Genomic DNA, 24,703 nt, shown 5'->3' with positions numbered 1-24,703 from the left:
TCACACACATCAGCAGCATTAGCTTAATCCAGCCTTTATCTGCATAAAGTCTAGCTGTGTGCTCTATTGTTTTATATCAATGCTTTTTATCTTTTCATCTCAAATCTTTCACTGGTAAATAAGATTATGTCTTTATGTATGAGTAACTAACAGTAAAACTAGGACAGACTCAACTACAATATATATATATATATTTTTTTTTTAAACTTCCTTTACCTAACCAGGGTGGAAACTGCATTTGTGCCCATGTAATTGCATAATAGACAACGTGTGAGCTACGTATTCCTGATACACCTTGGTATATAACAATATGTATGTTTTTTACCTGTACCATTGACGCTGTAAGCCCCTCTCACCACCTGCTCCAGAACCTGAGCCCCAATGTTCTTCACATTCTCTCTGATCTGAATCCCTCTGGCTTGGACCATGAACACGTACTCATTCACTGGGAACAGAGAAAAAAAAAGGAAAGAAAGTTAAGTCATTTTATTCCTGTTCCCATTGTAAAAGTGTTTCTACCCAGCAGATTGAAAAGAGGCATTAAAAACAGGGAGGGTCAACATCTTAACACAATACAGCGACTTAACGATACATTCCTCAGGGGTAATAACCCACAATAGTGCGTAAATGCAAACTATTACTCTCATAAAAACAGATGCAATTAGATGTCTATGCTTTTCGCCATTTTTTAACTCATGACAAACATTTCCTCCTTCCATTTCTCCTCCTCAGTGGGAAACCCATACCTGCCAACGAATTTTTTGAGCACAGCTTCCTTGACCTAGATGCGTCAGATGCAAATCAATGCTGTTCGCACAATGAATTACTGTAAGTAATTTGCAAACATACACATAACATGTGTACATCATTTGCACACATGCAGCGAGCAGACAAAAATGTAAGGGATACACTGATATGAAAATTCTTGATACCAATAACAGATTGTTTACAAAAAAATGTGCAGATGCCACTACTGTTAGTTGGTCATTTATGCCTGTCTGTCCATTTTTCTTTCACCTGCTTAAACACAGCTTACCACTGAACACAATTTCACTCAGACTACACACTAACCTACCACTACTGCTGCATTTATATAGTTTCTATTGTTTACACCTCCGCAATAATCTTTATAATAATAACTTTAAGCCAATTTGATCTTTGAAAATATGATTTTCAGGTCATTTGAAAAGATGATAACAATGTAGCTGTAAAACCCATACCAGCCTGAACAGGCTATTTTGTGGCTACAATGAAATAAATATTTTAGAGCTGGTTAATACAACAGTTCTCATTATAGGTGGGCTATAACTTGATGGTATGATGACCTAATGACAATACAGGCTGAATATGAACATGACTGTTAAAACTGTAGAAGTAATCACATCCCTCCTTACATATTGTACTTAATTTGCAGTGAGGGGGTGTTTCCTTGAAATTTTCCTGGAGTAGGCAAAGTTATAGACTACAGTGCCAACACACACACACACACACACACACACACACACACACACACACACACACACACACACACACACACACACACACACACACACAGAGCAGGCCACAGGCCCATTCTGCCTTTTACACACATGTGCGCACACACATGCCTCCTGGTAACTTTCTAGGTAACGTTATTTCTGTGGCACATGAACTCACTTTTTTCCCATCTGCAGGCTACAAGCTGCCATACATCCATGCACAATTGAATCATGGATGTATGAATTGAACTCACAGGCGTCACCAGCTTTTTGCGTAGTTTAGAGTGACAAATCGTACCAGCGCACTTTGATGTCAAAATGCATACCTGCTACGCAAAATGCGTACAGGTTGGCAGGTCTGGAAACCACTTAGAACAATCTGTATGTTGGGGAAAGATAAACTTGGAGCACTGGCAGGTTAATGCCTGTTCTAGTCTAAGCACACTCTTCTACCTGATCTGGCCTAAACTGATTATCTGCCTAGGTGACTTAATGACAGGGGATTTCCCAAAAACACATCCAGAGGCTTTCATTCCAAAGATGCCAACAATTGGAATGTTAATCTGTGATGATGGGGGAGGAGCAGGGATAGAGATACAACTCATTTAGGAAGGAGAAAGAGACAGAGATGATGAATTTGAAATGATTGATTGGTTCCTGCCTTCTACGCATGATAGTTGCAATGTTTTTCCTTATTACGCTGTACAAATTTCTGCCATCTACCTCGCTGTAGGTCATCGATTATGATTTTTGATGCATTCATTTGTCATGGGAAAAAACAACGAGAGGGCACGAAGAGGGTGAGAGTGACATAGAGAACAGGCAGCAGTCGGGTGGAGAGGGAGCATTTGAAATTTCTGTCTGCATTTCAGTGTCAGTGTCAGTTACCACAGTAACCTTTCACAGAAACGTGACATGATGCACATCTCAAACAATGACCACCACCATCGACCTTCAGTCAAGAATGAGACCTGACTAATCCTCATATCATGTTGGAAATCTCTTATCATTACTGTTCAGTGGATTTACATGATTTACATGAGCTTCACTAGAGAAGCTAGTTCCTCTCCAGTCGCGTAGTGTGGGTTGAGCAAAATAACACCACAACAGAGGACAACTGGCAAACACAGCAATAAAGTGGAACAAAGTGAGGGGATGTGGTCTAACTGTTAACTCTCCCGCTCAACAGAGTATGTGAATGTGTAGCCCTGACTTACCAGAACAGTGACTCATAACTTAATCTTTTCCTCTATTGTCTGATGTCATGATGGTTTGTCCACAACTTCTGGAATTACTTCCAGGATATCTGACTACTACAGGATGAATATCATGTCATATTTCGAAACTGGGGGAAAAAAAAGCTTCAAAAGGTCGAAACTCTGTTTGAGTGTTTGATGGCTTGAAATCTAATATAAAAGTTTTGCAAGATTGAAACTATGTTTTGAAGACTTGTTTTGATAAGTTGAAAAAAAAATTAAAATTCATGTTTGCTGAGATTTGAATTTTCATTCATCTTTTTCTGGCATACATTTTCATTATCATTAATTTGTATTTGAGTTTTCCTTTTTCACAATTAAAGCTCTCTTTTTACAGTGCTTCTCCAACAAATTTGTCACTGTTCTCCCTGTGTATTAGTTTGTTTTCCTGGTTTGAAACCCTGTAAATGGTGATCTGAAAACATATGCACATATGTTGGGAAAAAACATTTTGAGACGTTGAAACTTGAGATTTTGAGAGGGCAAATCTTTATTTTGAAACTTTTGTGGATGTACACTCACACTTCTATTGCAGACTGTTCTTTCAGAACTGAGTTTACAACACCCATTTCTCAGCCCACACAGTTACGAGCTTGCGAGTCACATGATTTCTGGCAGCTCTGGTCTGAAACTCCAAAATTCTGAAACAGACAGTCTGGGGGGAAAAAAAAAAAAAAAAAAAAAAAAAAAGCTGTGATCCGGGAGGCATGGGCTTTTTTTAACCTATTGTTTGCCCTCTGCAGAAATAGTCCAAGCAATGTACCAGGTTAGGTGGGATTGACAGACTTTCCCTTCAATGACTGAAGCGCACAGGATATGCCAACAGGATGCACGGTTCTCTGTGCTGTCTGGCTTCCCCGAGTAGTGACCCAAGAGTCTCCAGCCAACACACAAGCTCTCTACTGTGTGGGCAGATCTCTAAAATGTGGGTGTTGTAAACTCAGCTCTGAAATAACAGTCTGTAATGTGAGTGCAAATTTACATCCGCAAAAGTTTCTAAATAAAGATTCGGCCTTTCGAAACTCAAGTTTCAACATTTCAAAACGTTTTTTCCAACATATCCGCACCTTTAAAAACGACAACAAAACAAGAACTTTATTAGATTTCAAGCTTCAAACAGTGAGTTTCAACCTTTTGAAGCTTTTTTTTCAGTTTTGAAATGACATGATATTCATCCCATACACTACTACTACTCTTACTGTATTTGGAGCAGCATGCCAGCACAATGCCAAACTGCCAATCTGACAGATCTCTGCCTCTGTGAACCTGTATCCAACTGTACAATCTCTAGCCATTAATCCAGTCTACATTTATCTTAAAGCAATCCCAGTATGATCCACTCCCCTCTGTGTATGCGCGTACATGTGTGTCTGTGTGCGTGCTGATATGCGCGTGCACGATACTGCTGAGCTAGAAATCCACGGGATGTGATTTGTCATTAGTAATTGTATTACAGTTTCCATCACATTCATCTTGTTCTATACAAACTGCCTGGCTTGCAGGACTAGAAACTAGTGGCTATGCAGTAACTGAAATCAATGTTCTCATTTTACCTCTGTAGCATGCAAATATTACACTGTGGCTAGAGCAAATCTGCAAAGGATAATAATAATAAAAAGGAATACAAGAACATAGAATAGATCCTATTCACTCTCACTGTAACACATGCAGAAGTGGATCAACACACACACACACACACACACACACACACACACACACACACGCCCTTCTGAGGCACCATATGACAGAAAAATGCTAAGAGGCTTCTGGAGTGTGATCCAGTCCTGCAGGCACCGACACATTTGACATGTTAGCATCGCGTTCCCATGCCTGCCAAACATATGGAGATATATTATCTATGCATATTTCTACTAGGACAAATCCATCGTACATATGTACTGTACATGTACACACTGCACTTTTCCATTGCTTGCAGAACAAAGCAAACCAGATTCTCAGTCTGGTCTTTGTTGGAAAATATCAGTCAAAAGATTTTTGGATCCCCTTTGAAAAAAGCCAGTCGCTGGGTTCTCTCAAGGGTCAGGTTGCCTGGAAATACAAGTAAAGGTCTTCAAGCACAGAGACGGATACTGTCAACGCTTGATCTCCTGTATACAAAGCAGTGGGCATGCGATTCCTCCCTCAAATGTGCACCCCAGAGACTGCAGTAATGGGCAGCACCAAGGTATTCAAGGCTACAAACTGTGACAAATGCAATTAGACATGAGAGACCTGGAGTTTAGAGGAAGCGAACGTGGCAGGCTACAACACAAGGCCATTAGTGCTGGACATATAAGCAAAGGGATGCACGTGTACACACGCACACAGACACACACACACACCCACACACACATACACAGAGCTTTCTGATATGTCATTGGCGAGGGACATTGAACAAATACACAACTACATTATACACATGTAGACCAGAAAGACCCCTCAAACCCCACCCCCATGTCTCCTCATCCCATCAGAAACCACCCACTGTTACCCATCAAGCATGACAGAAGACCTTGAACGACCTTGTCCTCTATAGTTCTCACAGAACACGCTGTCCGCATGCCAAGCCTGGCCCACCTCTCCCTCTCTTTCTGTCTCTCCGTCTCCACATCCCTCCCTCTTTCCACTTATCTGTCCTTCCTTTTATCTCCGCTCTTCATCTCTCTGTGCTGCTGTCTCTGTATAATGTAGTTTGTATCACTTTCCGTCCACTCCGTTTCTTCCTATCGTTTAGGTAAATAATGTGAATGATGGATCGCAGGCTTACGGTGACCAGTCCAGGGCCAGACAGAGGCAATGCACCACATTGTAATGTAACTAAGGTTAATGGAAAAAGAAAAAGCCAACAAACAAGAAAAAAAATAAAAGGAAATGCGCAAATGCCCCCCACCCCCCAACACACACACACACACACACACTTTGCCTCTGAAAGGCAATTAACTCCACATTGATAGCTCAGCAGTGGGAGGTGATCGGTCCCATTCTGCTAGCTTCCTGATAAGAGCTGAAAGGCAGTTTTTCCCCCCCAGCAGATATGCTTCCTGTATGCACACACACACACACACAGTGACGCAAGTACACACACCATACATGCACCCATAGCTTTCAGGGATTAAAGCTGTCACTCTAAGAAAGGGCCATTTTTACTGCCACCGCGTATCAGTGACACCCACAGACCGGCACATGCATAAAGACATGAAGACAAGTAGAGCACCATGGGTGCAAATTCATCAGTCCTCAGTGCATGCTGAATGTGTATTATGTCAGCGTAAAAGCTGAATTAATGACACTATCAGTAATGTAACACTCTAAATTGGCCACACATGATTTAGCGGCCCATTTCAATACCTTATTGGAAAGTAAACAGCTGATTACTCGAAGCATTAGCGCTAAATCCCTCACAATTAACTGGAACAACTGCTGTAATTTGAGTGTATTGATCTAACGAGGATGTTAAGGATTGGCATGAGATGAAGATTATGGATTGTTGATTGTATGTAGGTTGTTTTTTTAAAAATATATAATATGTCGTTTTGAACCATTATTGATCTCATCTAAAGGGACAAGCATGTTATTACCTTTTCTGACCCTCTGTAAGTGATGCTGAGAAACCCTGAGGCTGTAGTGAATCGATATACACACACACACACACACACACACGGTTAGTTAAAGTTCCCTATATGTCTTAACATATAGAGAAATTATATAGTTCTTTCTGCTTAGCCAATTTATACATTTTAGAATAAAAAAACAAAAAAAACGGACAATTCAGTTTACTCTGTGTTTCCTGAGGCAGAGGGGATAGCTATGCCAATTAATTTGTCACTCAGATACAGTTCACACAGAGATAACTCAACTCACATGTTTGTTCGCCACCATCAATCTTTTACTTGCACACACACACACATTTTCACAACCCCGTTGAGTTTCCTCTCACCATGTGCTTGTGTGACTAACAACTAAAAACTAATCCCATACATTGTGGGTTTTTATAAAGCATTTCAGTCGGACAGTGATCCCTGGAGGGTGGCTGAGTTCATGAGTATTTTAACAAAAAGTACAGCTGCAATTCTGTATGAATCCACACTATTATTAGTAGATTCCTTTGAAAAAACAGTAAGGCCGTATTATAACAGGAAGCCTGCATAGCTCTGGGATTTATAAATATTGGAATTGCTTTCCACCATATTTCTTCCTTTTGGTTAATATTTTGTAACATTGGCAGATGTATTCTGCTTACATATTTTCAGTTGACAGGAACAGAAGGGCCTACATCAAAGTACTTAATTTATCTAATCTTACCCTCTCTCATGGAAAAAAGATCATTGCTCTCTAAGGACAAATTTCTCAATTCCTTTTTCATTTATCTGTGTTCATTCTCACTCACTGTCTATTATCTTTGTCTTTATCTTTCCCTCTCTCCCATATCTTTCTAGTTCCTACTCCGCCTCCCCCTTACATTCCTGTTGTCATGGGTAACTTAAGACAGACACTTTGAGAGACACATTTATGCAAAGGGCTTCAAGTTGCTGCATCCTCTTTGGTTCACAAATTTACACACATCAGCATGAGGAAAAAAGTGCTGCAACTTGATATCATTTATTAGTAGTGCTATAAAATGTGTTCCGTGAAATTCTTGGGATCTCACAAGGCTCATGCGCTGTCACATTGTCACATCAACTTAATTAATTTCACTTTATTTCAGAGCTGTTAGCGGAAAAATAAGAGAAAAACAGATAAGACATAAGATAGATTACCCAATCACAAAGTGGAAAAATGAACTTTTACATCAGAGTTGCCATATCTCTGATATTACCTTGCACAATTGTTCACATGTTCTGCATTCCAAATTGCATACTTCTGTTTTTTATTTTTACTATGTACTGCAGCTGCCCTTACAAAGAACGCACTGTTGCATGCAGTATACATGCAGTATGCATACAATTGGGACATACTACTTCATCTGTCAATGCGGCTTGTGTCATTGCACTGTCAATGTGCTGTCATTGGTCTATGCTCTCTTGGCGGCTCAATCAATGTGACATATCTTCTGCCACGCAGAGGATTATGGGTCAGAATAGCCAGAAAAGCATGCTGGTTTGCATACTGCAATAACACAAAGTAATGTCTTAAAAACACTCATTTTGTAATGTAGGTTACAGTTAGTGCTTAAATAGATTAGATACGATAAATTAGATGCCTTTAAAATTTGTAGTTATTTTGCATTTTATGTGGATTTTTCATGTTTTGTTATTATATCACAAACCCCAAACCTTGGCAGTACTTGTGTTTGCTCTGCTCCTAAGGATACATAACTCTGACCCACATTATTTAGACATCTACATAAAATTTACATCCAGTTGGTAGTTCGCTCAAATAACCATCCACCTATTCATCACCTGTCTGTCATTTGCATGGTACATGTAAAGCCTGCAGTTTTTTACACTGGATGGAAAGTCTCTCATTCTCTCTGTTTGTCATTTGATATTGCCAATTAGTTAATGAGAAGGTCACACACACGCACACATTCTATGGACTGACTTGTGATTCCCGTCAGAAAATAGCTCAGCTGTCGAGTCATAGCTTTCAGTTCACCACAGAAAAGGCAAGAGAAATGGTTAGAAGCAAGCAGAAGAGGGAGGGTATATTAGGAGTGACATACTAACACTGGCCAAGAGGAGTTTAACGGCTATGACAAGACCACCCAAGCAAATAAAAATGTCATTCTACATGTCATTCTCCTCTTTGAATTTGTTTTCATATTGTTAACTTACAGAAACATTCCAAAATGAAACACAAACTGCTGATAATGAGGACAATATTAGTCCAGTGCTAGTTCTGGTCACATGATATTTAGTCATAAGTGTATCATGAGGCTTCCTCCAAACCCACAGCTGAACTGTGCGAACACACACACAGACACACAGACACACACACACACACACACACACACACACACACACACACACACACACACACACACAGTGGCACTTTCACAACAGACCTTAAGTGTTTGAAAATAACTATGTGGAACTACAATGACAGGAAAACCATCGTGTATGCATTAACCAAAACCTACGTCATATGCACAGGAATTCAAAAGCCCAAGAGAACCATTTCTCCATCAGACTCGAGGACGCTAACGGACTGGCTGACTAATAGACAGGAGAGACAGCAAAAAAAAAAAAAAGCGAGAAAGCCAGATTCTCAGAGCAGATGTCTCTTTGACAGGCTGAGTACTCTTCATTTACTGCAACAGATATGACGTCGGCACTTATCACAGTCTTTGGCATCCTGCCCACTTCCTGAGAGCATCTAAACCACTTGTGCTCCTATTCTCCTCTTCTCTGCTTCCCACTTCCTCTTGGCCGGTCAATTTCATTTATTTATTCAATTGTCATTAATCTGACAAATCTTTGCCTTCCCCCCGTCTCTGTACTGACGCTCAACGCCTGCTTGTGAAGTATAACTGCACCTCATGTTCAAGCAGTATATGCTTAAGACCCATCTATATTATTTTCTTTGGTTCAATTATATTATTTATTATGTTATCTGAAACAGGAACATCGTCGTTGAGACATCGGTAAAACTTTCACTCTAGCACTGACAATTGTTTGCAACTTCCTGTGTGTAACTAACTGCTTACGGTGTGTTCTCAGGAACTCCCCATATGTCAACAGAGAAACAGACTGAACGAATCATTCAGTGAGACACCTTTGAAATATTAAGGTACTTCCTCAAACCCTATATATCCTGAGTTAGGCACTAGAAGCTGCTGCTCACGTCAGAACTATTTTTTGTTGCCTCCACCCACAAACTAATCTGATCTAAACACACGTACACACACATAGATTTGCACGTATATAACCACATCGCCCTGAAATATTTTCCTCACTACTTTTTCATATTTCATCCACACGCAGGGTGTGTGTGTGTGTGTGTGTGTGTACATGAAAAGTAAAAGGTAAAGTAAAACATGAATAGTTATGGTAAACTGCGTCACTATAAAATGACTGCAACCAAAACTCCACCCTGTTGTGAAAGGTAAGATTTGAGTAAGAAAAGAATTTCTGTTTATGTACATTGTACAAAATGTTCAATGCACTGCCAAAAGTAAAATAAAACAACAAATAAACAAAAAAAGCCTTTCAGAAATAATGAGACTATATCAGCAAAAAGGTTAAAGGCTTCTTTAGAGGAACGGAAATAAACAACATTTAAACATGCAAATTTGACATTTTTAGACAATTTTATATAGACAGAGTAACAGTATAACATAATCGATCCCAAAAATGACTGTCAACCTCATCATCAGGAGTCCTTTTTCCAATCTAGAATCTGGAATATAATAGTACTAAAATAATTAACCTAGCAGTGTTCCATGGGAAACAAGTACTTTCGAGAATACTGACCCCTGTATAGTCTAAAGATGGAGGTGAAAGCACGTACTAATTTAAATTATCTGCTGTATAAAAATGCGGATTCATGGAAGACAAATGAAAGTAAAACCATCATTTGTGAGCACAGAAAGCGGTGTAAACATGAGGGAATACCCAGTTTTCAAAATGAGCTCCCTTCCTCAGGCAATAAGGCATTAACAGTTAAATAATCACCACAGCTCAGCAGGATTATATCCAACTCTACACTACCTATTTATTCATAGCTGTAGGCGCAGCAGCTGCGGTTTCAGAAAAAAAGGAAGAAGGCCATGCTGTTTTCACACCCCTTTACTGTAACCCTTGACTGTTTTAAACTGGTCTGGTGAATCTGTGACACTAATCAATTGATCAACCAGACAATGATACAACGGCACTGCTATTTTAGCTGAGAAACACAGTCATTCACCTGACAATGTAATGTGTAAGGAATGTTGACTCTTCCCATCGACACTCCTTGATACCAAAGACAGAAGAACAGGAGTGGAGCTGATAACACACAGTCCGAAGATATGTTATGATGTGGTATTATGTGCACTGCAATCGGAAACTATGTGTAATGGAAAAGGTATTGTAGTAGATAAAAAACCTGTCACCAATAACATATCACACTCAGACACAGTATACACTAGCACATGCCAGCAGGGACAGTGTGATGTCTAGTTTGAGTTCATTTTTGGTCTTGCACTAGTCACTCTGGCCCCTCCATCTGCTCTGCTGTCCCAAGTGTACGTGTGTGTGTGTGTGTGTGTGTGTGTGTGTGTGTGTGTGTGTGTGTGTGTGTGTGATCCTCCCCTGAGTCACTGTGTCTGCCGTGCCACTACATGGCAGAGAAACACAGGGACAAGATGCGCCGAGAAGATTTACATAAATGACACAGTGGTGCCAGGACCCCTTGTTTTCACTCTGTTGCAAGCAAATACAGAAATACAGATCTGAATGAGGAAGACAGACAGATTGTGTATATATATGTGTGTGTGTGTGTAAGAGAAAGGCACTTTCTTTTCCTAGTAAAAGCTCATTTCCTCATATCGTCTCGGTTACTGCTGTCGGCATCTGAAGGTGGAAAACAGCCTGTATGCAGGTGGAAATTCAAGCGTTACTTCACTAAATGATGACTCACTCACGCAATTGGCAGATACTGGTTTATCCTGAGTCCTTGCTTTGATACCGGTTGTTAGAGGGTAAGAAGGAAAGAGGGCTGTTATATGGATGTGTACAATTTGATGTCAGTTGAGGAAGAAAAAGATTAACGAGAGTGAGAAGTCGTGATGAATTGATACTTCCTCTGTTTTTATGCAACTGATTAGCTGTTTAAAGTGCTAAATTGAAAGACAAAAGAATGTGACCATCATTCAATAGTTTGAAGAATTTTACTCCTGACTCCTACTTTCAAAATTGTAAATGTCAACAAAAGTTCTCCAGGACTGTGTATCATTCTCTGTAGTAACATTCAGGTTGCCCGTTCTGCGTGTTTCCAACCCAACTGGGCTACTTTGAAAGAAAAGCTGCTGAAGAGAAAAATAACGTGTAGCTTTTGAGTTTCTTTTTGCATAATCCACAGCCGCTGGAGGGAAGTGTTATAGATAAAAATTAAAATCTTCTGCATTCAAACTTAACAGAATAGATGGACAAGGGTGCATACAGGGACACTGATAAGAAGCAATGAGGATCTTAGTTTTGGAGCCTGTCAGGTGGTTTTTCAGTGGCTCTTGGCTGCTGTGTTAAGTTTGCCTCAAGGTGGTGATAACCCTCCCTAACCTGCCCTCTTTCCTTGCTTCCCCTGCTCTACATGCCCGTTTGATTACATTTTTAACTAGTGGAGTGTGCAGAGAAGGTCTAAAACTGCAGGTTTCATCACCCTTTAACTCAGAGCAGCTCCTGCCAAAACGCAACTACACTGCAGGTCATTAAATCAACTCAAGATTAATCTCAGTCTCTTCCCTCAATGTGCCCTCCTTGCTTCTTGTCTCACCGCAGCTTTTCAGACTTTCTCTTGCCTAAGACTTAATCTGGTAAACCAGCCCTGCCTCATCCTTTTCACAATCTCTGATTTCAAAGTGTTTATTACTAAATAAATGTGCACAATGATGGTTAACTCCCCTTACTCTTTACAAATCCCAGAATTTCCAGCAGATGAGACAGCTACAATGTTGGCTGGACCGGGCCGGTGAGTAGTGATTCATTCCTGCAGTGCCCCCGCCGCTCCCTTCTGCCAGACCATTTCCGCCTGCTTTTATATTTGGCGGCTATCCAGAACATTCTTGTGTTATTGCAGTGGCTCAAACACTGCTACAGTGTGTGGGGTGCACAGAGGACATACACAGACAGGTACACATGCACACAAACACACAAGTACCTAATGACACACACACACACCATACTGCCTCTGCCTATTTTCTCCCGCTCGCTCTGTTTTCCTATTCCCCGCCAGCAGAAAGATGAGGTCTCCTCACAGCTGGAGGTTACTCCTGTTGACTGAACAAATGGGCCAGAGAAGGCAGCTAGTACACCACGCTGCCACAGTAGCTACATACAGTTGAGCAAGATGCAGAAACACTACACATGCCTTTCCCTGTGGATTTCCACATCTAATTCTCTGTTCTGACCTTTAGGACTGTGCTGCACCTTAATGCTTCTGGTATTCCACTAAGTATGTATATTGTTCACAGCACTGTGGTTGGAGAACACACCTAAAATCATTGTGAGACAATAGCTTATCTGGCTAATCATACCTATGCTAAATTAAAACCTTACTTTACCTGACTATGCTTGGGAAAAGATAAAGGACATTGTAAATTGTATAGAATGAATAGTACAGACTAAGTAATATAAACACTATATGTCCTGGTACTGCACTGTATTATACTGCATTTATTAAATATTTGATGTGCATTAATTGGAAAACATTAAGAAATTGAGCTGGCTTGGTAGCTGCAGTCAGTGCAGTTAATATTTCATGAGAACGACCAGATTTGTTGCTTTAATGCACTGAGGGTTATGTAAACAACTCAAAGTGGTAGTAAATTGATTAATTAATTTCAAATTTAAGCTACAAACCAATTAATTTCTGCCAACATGAATCCAGGTCATAACACTGATTCTGTTAATACTCCATAAATAAACATGTTGTACATTAAATTTGCTTTGCATACAAGGATAGAGGAAAAGCAAGGTATTGATGTGTAGTGTGAGATCTAAATATGGACTAGTAGCTGGTATCATGCATTTAAGAACAGGGGATGAATTTATAAGAGCATAGTCTAGGCAGGAAGGTCTTTCTCAGTGAGAAAATAATACTAAACAATAAAGTCTTACCTCTTTTCCTTGGAGATTTGTACAATACAAGACATTAGAAATGCTTTTAGGCTTTTTCCCAACATCCAGTCACTACTAGTTTATTGCTATTTATGCAGCTTGGACAGTTGACAACCTGCAGTAGTAAATGGTATTTCATTGGCTATTTCACTATCTAGCCTCCAATGTTAGCGGCCACACTAAATAAAAATAAAAGCAGCTGCTAATTAACGCTCACTGAATTTGTGTATAGTGGCTGTAAATCCGCTCTGGCTACAGCTATGCTTTGCTAATCAACTAAGCTGCCCTCGTAAGAATTTATTAGATGAGCCCTCTAATTAATCTCCTAAGTTAGGTTCTAATTGTTTGCATTTGCTGCCATGGCCAACCTAAGGTGTTGATCTGGTTACCTGGGAATAAGGTAGGCGTGCATGCCTAGAGGGCAGCATTAGGCTGTCCAGACCCACAATAACAGCGCATCAAATTATAGCCTCCTAAGTCAATTCACAGAGACCCCTATATTGGTGTCGTGTGGGTGCTGCGGCAAAAGCATAAGCTAAAGACAAAAAGATCCTGGCTAAACTTTTGCAGTGGCAACCACATCAAACAATGCATATGTGCAAGCTCACATTGCAGGTTTGCAGACATTGTAGCGTCTACTGTGGAGCGGCCTGATTCTGCTGGATGCCTTGAGACAGAGAAGCTGCTGGGACAACTTTACAGAGTTGAAAATTCCTGTCTCAGAGGAGTATAAACTACTGTGCAGTGTCTAGGCATCTGGTAGGCCTTCAACCTGGACTTAATGGTTCATCATCACACCCCTTGCCCCTAGCATTTTTTTTTTTTTTTTTTTTTTTAAACGCAGTACTATTTTTGATCTGAACACAGAGAATAACTATTTTTTTCTAACATATAGTAATTAGATTTTCAAAAATATATAAAAAACATGATAAGGAGACAATCGTCTATCTCTGAAAGGGGGTGAGAAACAAAATTAACTTTCATTATGAAGAAAAGGGATTCAGATTATAATTACAGTACAATTTGGTTCCTGGGGTTCAGAGGAATTTTCCCACAACCAACACTGCATTCAATAAGTTGTTCAGAGATTTACAGAAAATCTTTATGTTTATGTATTTGCTTTGGATGCAAACATTTGTCTTTCTGCAGCTAGACAGCTAGAAAGGCTCCTGTCCAACAGGTACTCTTTTGCCAATGGGTTGAAGTGCACACTTTAACCTTAGGTAGCCACAGGCCTACTTTTTGTTTTCACTTGACAGCATTGATTTGGTTCTTTAAGAAATCATCCCGGGATTCACAGAGAAAGCCACAGCGGTATTTGCCCGTGCATATCCCAGAAGTTAAGTTTAGACAGAGTATAATAGCTTTCATTAAACACTTATTGTAGGTAAACTTTAAAACAGGTGGAGTCATCACAATCATCAGCTCTACCGTCAGCTGAACACACCATGTCATCAACATTGTTAAAAAACATGTGTCTGGATTCTGCCTCCCTGGCGTCCTCACTCCTGTACACCGGCTCATCATCAGTTACAGTTTAACTGCCCACAAACACATGACCAAAGTAACCATGGTAACAGTCTCAATAACAAACGGAGGCCTGGACCAGGTCTACAAAGACTGGGATTCTCCTTGGGATGATTAGGTTACATAAATGATTACAGCCTCAACACAAGACCTTCAGTCCGCCTCTGAAATGACTCACAACTCTCTATCTAAACTAACACAAACATTGTTACACCTCCACCCCCTCTCACCTCTACTGCACTCAGCCCAACCATCTGTCTGTGGTCAGATATCTAGACTATAGGGGTTGAACATGAGTCATCTTACAGGCAACAGTGAGAGACATAAGACTAGGGTTGCTATGCGTGTAGGGATCACCTCTGAATGGTTGCTATGTCTTTCTATAGGTAGGCCAAACAGAGTTCAATTACAATTACAGTATCTATAACAAGGATGGGAACTTAGGTTGAGGGAAGTTTAGGTTGCAAGTACAATATTAAATCTGAGGAAGCTATTTTAAATCTGTAAAAAAAAAAAAAAACTATAACACCAGTTGGATAAAAGGATTTGTACAATAAATAAATAACGAGCATGAACTTACTGTGGGAAGGTGAACACACAACAATCAATCCTAAAAATAAAAAGGGCAGTGATTCAAAATTCTTTTGTAGCATTTTTTTCTTCTGAAATACAATAATGAATGTTTTTTTCATTCTACATCTATAATAATTAATGAAACTGAGAGGGAAAGTGGATTAACTTTTCAGCCCTTTGCTTATCCATGCCTGAGAGTTATCACTTCATGGGTCAAAAACCCAAAGGGTTGAGAACACAGGGTCTTTCACAGAGTGAAAGAGAATTGCAATGATTGAAAATCCAAACAGCAACCTAGGAACAAATGAGAAACACCCTGACTAAACACCATGACAAGAAGATCTTAAAGTATTGGATGCATTTAGCTTTGCTGGGTAAACAATGTCTACAACTTTCTATACAGACGTGTGTCAAATCAGTGAATCAATAGTATTGAGTGTGTGTATCACAAAACAAAGCTGGTCACCAAATAGACCCCGTAGCTTTAGTAAAAGGAGATATACAGTATTCCCACACAAGTTCATAGCTTGTCTTTGCTGTTTACCCAAATTAATATTATAATACAGCAGCAGGTCTGAATCATGTCTCAATGGAACTCTGTATTGCATAATATGACAGTGTGAGTCTTATCCAAAAATGTACACTGAAATGTCTTATGAAATACAAAAACAATGGAAAAAGTGAATAAGCTAGGTGTACTGAAAACAGCAATGACTTAGTCTCTCTTTTCTTCTGCGATCACAGGGGAGGGAATGTTTTAGATTTTACCGTGTCACAGTCAAAATGGTTATGTAATCCATGTCCTTTTCAGGGTGATGCAGAGTTCCTGCATATCCTAGTGAACCATATTTGGAGTGTAGGTGTATGTGTGTGTGTGTGATGAGGGATAGCGGGTAGAGTATCACACGGTCAATGAAAGGTTTTAAGAGGAATGCTCATGCCTCCGACTGACTCACAGAGTGCAATGAACTCTATTGATGTTTAACTAAATTCCATCGTTAATAGAGTAATTAGAGTCACATGTCCTTGGACAGCGCTTACACATTTACAATACAGAGCCATAACAGACTATCACAGCAGGAAGATTTACACAAGTGTAGAAGGTCTAAGCGGAAGCAGAAATAACAATATTGAAGTGTTTATTTAAATTATGGGACAAGTGTTGTTCTGAACTGTCAGTGGTAAAGACCAAGAGAAATCTGGCATTATGTTAAGTTATTTATAGTGGTTGTAATTCATTTTACTGAACGGTCCAGTTTACAGTGTACAGATGTCCCAGACAAAGAGAAAGACCATGGCACTGTCCCAGATGATTGTAATGACTGTATCCTTAGGGATTTGTTGTCACCCAGATCATCATGGGAACAAGGATGGCATGTTTCTGTGGTTGCTGTGACAATAATAAATAAAAGAGTCAGTCCTGGATGGGAACAAGCCCTCAGGGAACCATGGCAACTGCAGTGAAAATGTCAAACACCAGACCTTAAGTGCTCCAGCCGGAGGAATTTCAGTGATTGAACTGCTGTGCATCAAGCTCTCTGTTTTCCTTTCAATCTATTTTTATACACTTTTCTAGTCATTATTACCAATTACAAAAACTAATTTTAAATGGCTGTACGACTACACAGAAGTCAAATAGAGAAGTTGCATAATTTATCACTACGTAGCATGATTGTTTATTCACAATGAAATCTATCCGAGACAGCTTGGCACCAAGTTAATATTTCACCCTGGCCATCCCTAGCCTCTGGAAATTAGCCTGAGGAGGTTGACTAGATTGAGCTAAATGGATGGATCAATTAAGCAGCAGAAGAAGGGTGGGAAGTGAGGTGGGGTGGTGGGGGTGGGGGCACTATAGTGGTCCTTAAGGACTAGAGATGGATGGCTTTAAGAGTGCCAGGGAAGCTCTACTACAGAAGCACAAGCAGCATGCCTAACAAAGACATAGGGTGCAGGTATTGCCATATTGACACCAACCTGCACTTTCCACATTGACATCTTAATTTGTACACACAAACACTCATCACTGCTGTGCACAAAAATAGATACCACTGCAACCACATCAAGTAGATTGAGTATGGCCATGTCTGAGTGCTATGGTTACCACAAGCAATAGCCTACTATAAATTGTGAAGCCTATAAACTTGTGAAGAACAGCAACTTTACAAGACTCAGGAAAGGCACTCGAAGTGCAGCCAGTAGTGATTTAGGGTATATGTCCTACCAGTGGGGTAGAAAATACAATCAAATGTTATTCATTTATTAGTTTTAACAGACAGTTCTGATTTAACTAATCCATCTAGCATGTCGAACAAAAGTTCAATGTGCACTAAGTTGAATACTTTGTCTTCCTCCTCAACTAAGTTAATGATTTATCATTATTATCCTAGCCACAGATTAGTATCTAAACAATGCTGTCACAAACACATTATAATCTATGCTACAGCTACGGCTATAGCTATACATGGACTCTTTCATTTCCCTCTAATGCAAAGCACCAAACTGCATAGCTCTAAACATAATCTGCCTGATCTTTACAAGCTCCTTCCTTCTTTAATACCTCTCCACCTCAAGCGCCAGTTTCTACTCAAATTAGGATTCAAATGTCCCTAGGGTAAATCATTGTCAATGTTGGAAAGTTGCTTTGCAGGAAAGGGCTGCACAAACAAACACACATAAAAGTGAAAAGATATTCATATATGTGCACACTCACACAGATTGATGGGTGTGACCAGAGGAAATGTGAAAAAACTGCTCTGAGAAAACAGCTTTCTATGAAACACACTGGGGAGATACACATTTAGCAGCAGCAGTGAGAAAAAAAAAAACCACCAAAAAAACACAAGTACAACACCATTAGGACTGAGTGCAGAGTGATAGCACAGAAGTTGCCTGTGATATCTCTGCCATGAAAGTGATGACAGGGCACAGTGCAAACACAGATCAAAAACATGGTCTGTCTGCTACGCCTCCACAAATTAATTCCTTGAGGTAACTCAGAAAGAGAATTCAACATCAAATTATAAAACTATATAATACTACATTTGAACTGAACAGGTTTACAATAGGACAGAGAGCCATAAACTGAAAAAAAGCTCGAACTGCCAGATAGCAAGAACAGGTTCAGAGCTAAAATGTCTTTAGTTAAGGAAGAATAAACGTCTGCATCACTATCACAAGAGAGTACGTCTTTATGCTGATGGTAATGTACTGTCAGAGACTGTATCAGGATATATTACATATTACATATATTGCCCCCACATTTTGTATTTTGTGATATTTCTTTGACATATACAATAGGATACTGTCAACACCTATTATTTTACTGGTAGAATTCGCACTGGTCTTATTCTATAAAGAGGTAGGCATGTTCTCAAAAGCCTGAAAATAAGGGCCGGACAAATTTCTCAGGGTGGCAGAGTTTGTTATTATTTATGCTCAGTATAGTAGTTGCTGATAAAGCAGATCAACTATATGGCGTGACACTGATCTACAATTATGTCCTGGCAGTAAAAGCAGAAGGTGTGTTTACATCTAAAGGCACTGGCTATCATTTGCCACCGAGACATGCACTTACTGGCAGTCTCCACCCACACCCCAGACCTGAAGAAAGGATGGTGGGTAGATGAGTCATGTTTATGTGTAAATAAACTGAAGAAAAGCCATAAAAGTACTGTATAGTTGCTTGAGAGCCAAATATAATTAACACCCAAAGTCTACATTTCTGTTAGCATTTTTCTTTCTTTACACAAATGTTTTATTGTTACTTCTTGATCCAAGGTGGCACTTCTATTGAAGTTTTGCCTTGCCTCACCTTTGCAGAGTTTGACAAACAATGCTTGATACTCTAAAGCAACATCAAAACCTTGGTGGAACACTGCATTCCTTGCCAACTTGACAACTGCATGCAATGCTTCACACTGTAGCAACCTGAAGACACTTTGAGGACTGAAATGCCTGTCAGCAGGCCACACCTTGAAATGAATCTGGTACATGCTTAGATATATTACAGATAGATATACACAAGACACACACATCCACTCAGATGGGATGATGAGCCTGCTCTCTAGAGACAAAAGAAAGCACCTGGCTTCTTGTCTTCCTTGCTCTCCCCGGATGTGGAGGTGTGTGTGTGCATCTGTGTTCAAACCTATAAATAGAGCCTGTGTCTTCCCTTGCTCTCGCTCCAGTGGGATCCTCTCATGTTTTAATTAAATAAACTGCTGCAATCAGGCCCAGCTGTGCCCTGCATCCCCAGCCTGCATCAGTCAGCATCCATGCTCAGGGGCAACACAGAGGCTGGGGGGTCAGTGCATATGAGTACATGGAGACAGAAAGATGGAGAGAGACAGAAGCAGACAGGGAGGAAGGGAGAGAGAGAGAGAAATGGACTAAGCCATGAATTGGGGCATTCTGCACTGAAGCCACCTGGGTATCATAGGAAGCCCTGCTCAGGTGTGCTCTATGGGTTCCCCGATGTGCAAACCAGCAGAAGGAAAGGAGCTCAGCTCATCTCTTTCATCCTTCCCTCTCCACTTCCCCCTCCCCTTGCCCTTTCCATTTTTTCTATTTTTTCTCTTTACTGTAAATTATTCTGCTAATTCTTTGCAGTGTCCCATTCTATATGATAATTTTCTGCAAATCTGTTCTCCACCAAAGGCGGCCATCATATGTATGTATGCTAGGATAGAATAGTGGAAATAGGAAAATGTAGATTTATTAATTCTTATACACTCTTGCTGGGATTATTTATAGAGAATAAAGCTACATTATGGTGAAATGCTGAGAAGGACCCCGGGCATCCCTGAACCTAACTCTGACCTCTGTCTTGACCTGCTCTTAACAAGGTTAGGTAGATTTTCAGACATGAGGTGGTTTAAGGTACTTACTTGTAATAATATTGATGCATTGACATTAGCTCGGGCTACAGACCACGTGAAGGGAGATGTCCCAACAAGGCCACAGCTTGTCAGGTAAGCAACAACAGAAGTCAACAAAGGGAGCCACATCAATACAGTATACTCAATACAAAACATCCACAACCAAATACAGCATCTTGTATGTCTGATGCTTGATTCTCCCCTCAGATTTTGTATCATGGAAATATTTCCTTTGTAGGATAGGTCCAACATATGAGACTGAAGCATTGCAAACAGGCTAAAGATGATATATTCTGTTGGGGATAGTTAAATTGAATTCTAATGCTGTGTTGTGGTTTAAAATGTTTTTGTTAACCAGCCCCATTTGCTGCTGTTTGTCTCTCTCTGACAAGCTGCTGGCTCACTGGGGCATCTCTGACCACAGGATCTTAAACCTCAGCTAATGTCCATGCATCAATATCACTACCAGCGAGTAGCTTGTACCACTTTATGTCAAAAACTTTTAAAAAGGTCCAGTGTTTGGGATTTAGTGGCATCTAGCAGTGAGGTTGCAGATTGCAATCAACCCCCAAGCATGTAGCAGAACCTACGGTGGCTGCAAAACTCACAAAAAACGCAGAAGGCCCTCTGTAGGGGCTACAGTAGAAACATGGCAGTGCAACACGGTGGGCTCTGTGGAAGAGGACCTGCTCTCTATGCAGACATAAAGGACTCATTCTAAGGTAACAGAAACACAATGGTTCTTATTTTCATGGGATATATACTAATTAAAACATACTGATGAATATTTTATTCCATTTCTGCCATGTCTGTTCTGCTAGATGTCACTAAATTCTACACACTGGACCTTTAAACAAAAGGTCCACCCACACTTGATTTCCCCTGCCAGATGTCACCCGGGAATCCTAAGTGTAAAAGACTAAACTGTAGCTTTTAGTAATAGCAGCAGAAGCAGTCTTGCTCCTGGTTACCATCTATAATTAATGGACTGGTGTTGCTGGTTCTTGTTCTGTTTCTCAACTAACCCCCCCAGTAAAATCACGTGGCCATTACAGTCCTACAGTTAACACCCAGGAGGATGAATATGGCCATGTGCATCAATACTTTAGCTTGAAAAATACTGAACAAGTGAATGAAGAATTACTTTTTATCCTGGTTGTTTCACATTTAGAGGAATCATTGCTCTGTTACTGGGACATACACAGGCTATTCCTGTCAGTAATGTGTCCTCCATATAAGAATTGATTCAATTATTGATCAAGTTGTCCACAGCAGCCGGTAAAAAGCGTGACTGGATCAATACCCATTTTTGAGGAGTGAGAGGGACAAACTTTTCTCTTTGATGTTTTAGAAAGGCTAGGCACTTGCATGGCATAACATTGTCTGCCAACTCCAACAATAACACGATTCCCAAATTGGTAGACACACCTTTACCTACTGATTGTTCAGCAAGCACAACAGGATATCCAACCGATGGTGGGTTAAGCAGTAAATAGGAAAAGTAGGCCAGTAGCCAACTTTAAACTGCACCTTGTGTTTCCTCAAATATTTCCTCATTAAGTTTGCCCTGCTGTTCTCCAACATGGCAGAATATGCTCGTTTTCATATTCATCAGTATTCTTAAATCCACTCAGTGGAAAGTTCTGACCTAAAAGAACAGATCTGGTTTGCGCAGAGTCAAGGACAGAGTCAGGTGAAAGTCCCAATTTTACAATGCAATGAGTGTTATGTATCTAGATAAGCTTTGCCCATTCAGCTACAATAAAGTCACTGATATTTCAGCATCACGTGGATAATAATGACAAAAATAGCAAACACGAGAGTCCCTACATATCTAGGCTGATAGAGGAGTGGACCATGGCCTAAGCTAGAGGGCCTCCGAGGATGTGTCAGACAGCAGATAATCAAGAAGACTGAGATGACACACATGCTCTCGCACACATTCAAAGAGAGAGACAAAGAGTGACAGAAGAAAAGAAGGGAGGGGATGATGAGGAACATTAATGAATTAATGATAGGAGGGATTCAGGACATGCGCCATTACACAATTGCATGTGACTTACAGGCAGCAAATGATGTAAGGAATGATTTCAGTATGAGTGATCTATGTTCAGGTGGACCTCACAGATGTCACTTTAGGCCATAACTCATGACGTGACCTCAGCCAGATTGATAATAAATATAGGCTAACATATACATTTACTTTGACTATTCTGTGAATGCCAACAATGACCCCAAAATCCAAGCCAACATACCTTATTTTGGTTGTGGCCCCAGTGTCATCAGTAGCATTATAATCATAGCTGTTAGACCTACTAACATCACTAGGATTATAGTAGCCATGACGCTCATCAGTATCACTATTATTATCATGGTAAGGTACATGGATATTATAGGATTGAGTTCGAGCATCCAGCTGAGTCTCATCATCGATTGGGAGCTGATGAAAGCTCAGCAAAGGCGCATGGCCCCTTCGTTTGCTCCACACTCTCGATGCAAACCGTGCTGTCACACATGACCTAACGCGCCCATAAAAACAACCTACATACAAACGTTTGAGCATATTCAAAATAAGCCCATGATTGATTTGACTTACCGATACCGGGGGCGGAGTAGATGAAATACAATGCGGAGGTGGACAGTGAAAAAAGGAATAAAAGTCCAAGGAATGACCTTCTCCGGAACCGCAGATGTGTCGGCATTATACAGGCAGCAAAAGCACACACAGGCACGTTTTCGTATCTACACGGACGATAGACCAGTTCCGATGTGCCAAGATGCCAGAGCCAGTAGTCCACGGACAGTCTGGGTTCAATGAGCCGATGAGAGTGTTATGTCTGCGGCAGCAGCGAGGACTAGGAAGTCAGTCTATTTCCGCGGCAGGTCGAGCACAGGAGAAGAGCTCCAGTATTCAATCAAGACATTCAAAATCCATTCCTCAGGGGATGGTCCGGATATAGCTCAGAATATGTCCGATGTCGAAACTGTTGACAATGATCAGCGCAGAGCAACCTGGCCTGGTATTTTCAGTGAGAGACCATCATTTGGCTCACACCCTACGACGCTGATGGTGTTCGGCTGCTCCTGTGCTTTGACTGCATTCCTACCAGCCCTATGAATGAAGCTGCCCCTCTGCAATACCTAAAGTGGGCGTAACAGCCACCAACAAACAAGCACGCTACGTTCTCGCAACGTTAATCAACGTATCCTGGCGACCGAAGATTCCTAGCAACTACTTTGATAACCCTCACGATGTCGTCACAACGTTATGGCATATGACAAGCCCTCATAAGATAACGTTAGGAATTTAGCTTAACAGGATTATATGCGTTGATATATGTTGAGTAGCCTATATATATATATATATATATATATATATATATATATATATAGTTAAATACATACACACATAAACACTCTAGAGAGAGAGAGAGAGAGAGAGAGAGAGAGAGAGAGAGAGAGATTAGAGATATATAGATATAGATATAGATATATAGATATATATAGTCCACCTCATTTACTGTAGTGTAACTAACAATTATTACTGCAGGTAGTTTAAATGTTATTCATTCAAAATGATCACAAAGGTGAATCTTGAAACTCTAAAATGACCAATTTAACAATTTATAGGATTTTGATATATGGGTGTAGGCCTACCTATTATTGTGTATGACATTTAGGAAAAGGCTAAGGTAGGCTATAACTTACATGTCCTACTGTCCTAATCGACCGACCAAAAGTGTAAGATTTTGGGTGGAATCTGGGACTACCTTTTTTTTTTTTTTTTTTTACATTTTCCCCACAAATATCTTACTTGTGGTTTAAAAATCTCTGAAATCTTTTTCATAAATAGCTCAGCTCAGGTTGTGAGGCCCTTTAAAAGCTTATTTGCGATTTTCATTAATCCGTATACGCAGATGATCATCAGCAGGCCGATTTTTTTACATAGTTTTTAATTTTATTCATTTTTATATTATCACTCATTTTAATTACATTACTTTTAAAAATAAGCTATGAATGCCTCCCTTTGCACGAAGGTAGTAGGCTGTGACTCTACTAAGTTGCAGGTGTCTTTAGTGTTTCTTACATCTACAGGTGGCCTAATTTGCAGCTGCAGGCTACATTAAAACTACAATAACTGTGAAACAGTGAGCGGACGGCTGACGCTACATTGCAATGGCTCATGGGAAATTGAGTATACAAGAATTATTGCGAATCATCGACACTCGACTCTG

General features: G+C 40.2%; 1 protein-coding gene across 1 annotated transcript in view; it reads right to left on the bottom strand.

The window, feature by feature from the left end:
* Nucleotides 1-23,698, bottom strand: part of b4galt5 (UDP-Gal:betaGlcNAc beta 1,4- galactosyltransferase, polypeptide 5) — a 32,486-nt gene extending 8,788 nt beyond the window's left edge. Inside the window, exons 1-2 of the mRNA XM_044352183.1 lie at nucleotides 23,065-23,698; nucleotides 326-445 (exon numbers count right to left, since the gene is read on the bottom strand). Coding sequence (XP_044208118.1) covers nucleotides 326-445; nucleotides 23,065-23,170 — 226 coding nt within the window. The 5' untranslated portion in view covers nucleotides 23,171-23,698. The remainder of the gene's footprint in view (nucleotides 1-325; nucleotides 446-23,064) is intronic.
* Between the last annotated feature and the right edge of the window lie 1,005 nt (nucleotides 23,699-24,703).

This window comes from Thunnus albacares, chromosome 5, assembly GCF_914725855.1.
Source record: "Thunnus albacares chromosome 5, fThuAlb1.1, whole genome shotgun sequence".
Taxonomy (NCBI): domain Eukaryota; kingdom Metazoa; phylum Chordata; class Actinopteri; order Scombriformes; family Scombridae; genus Thunnus; species Thunnus albacares.
Note: the sequence above shows the minus strand (reverse complement) of the source record. Positions and strands in the feature narration are given on the sequence as shown.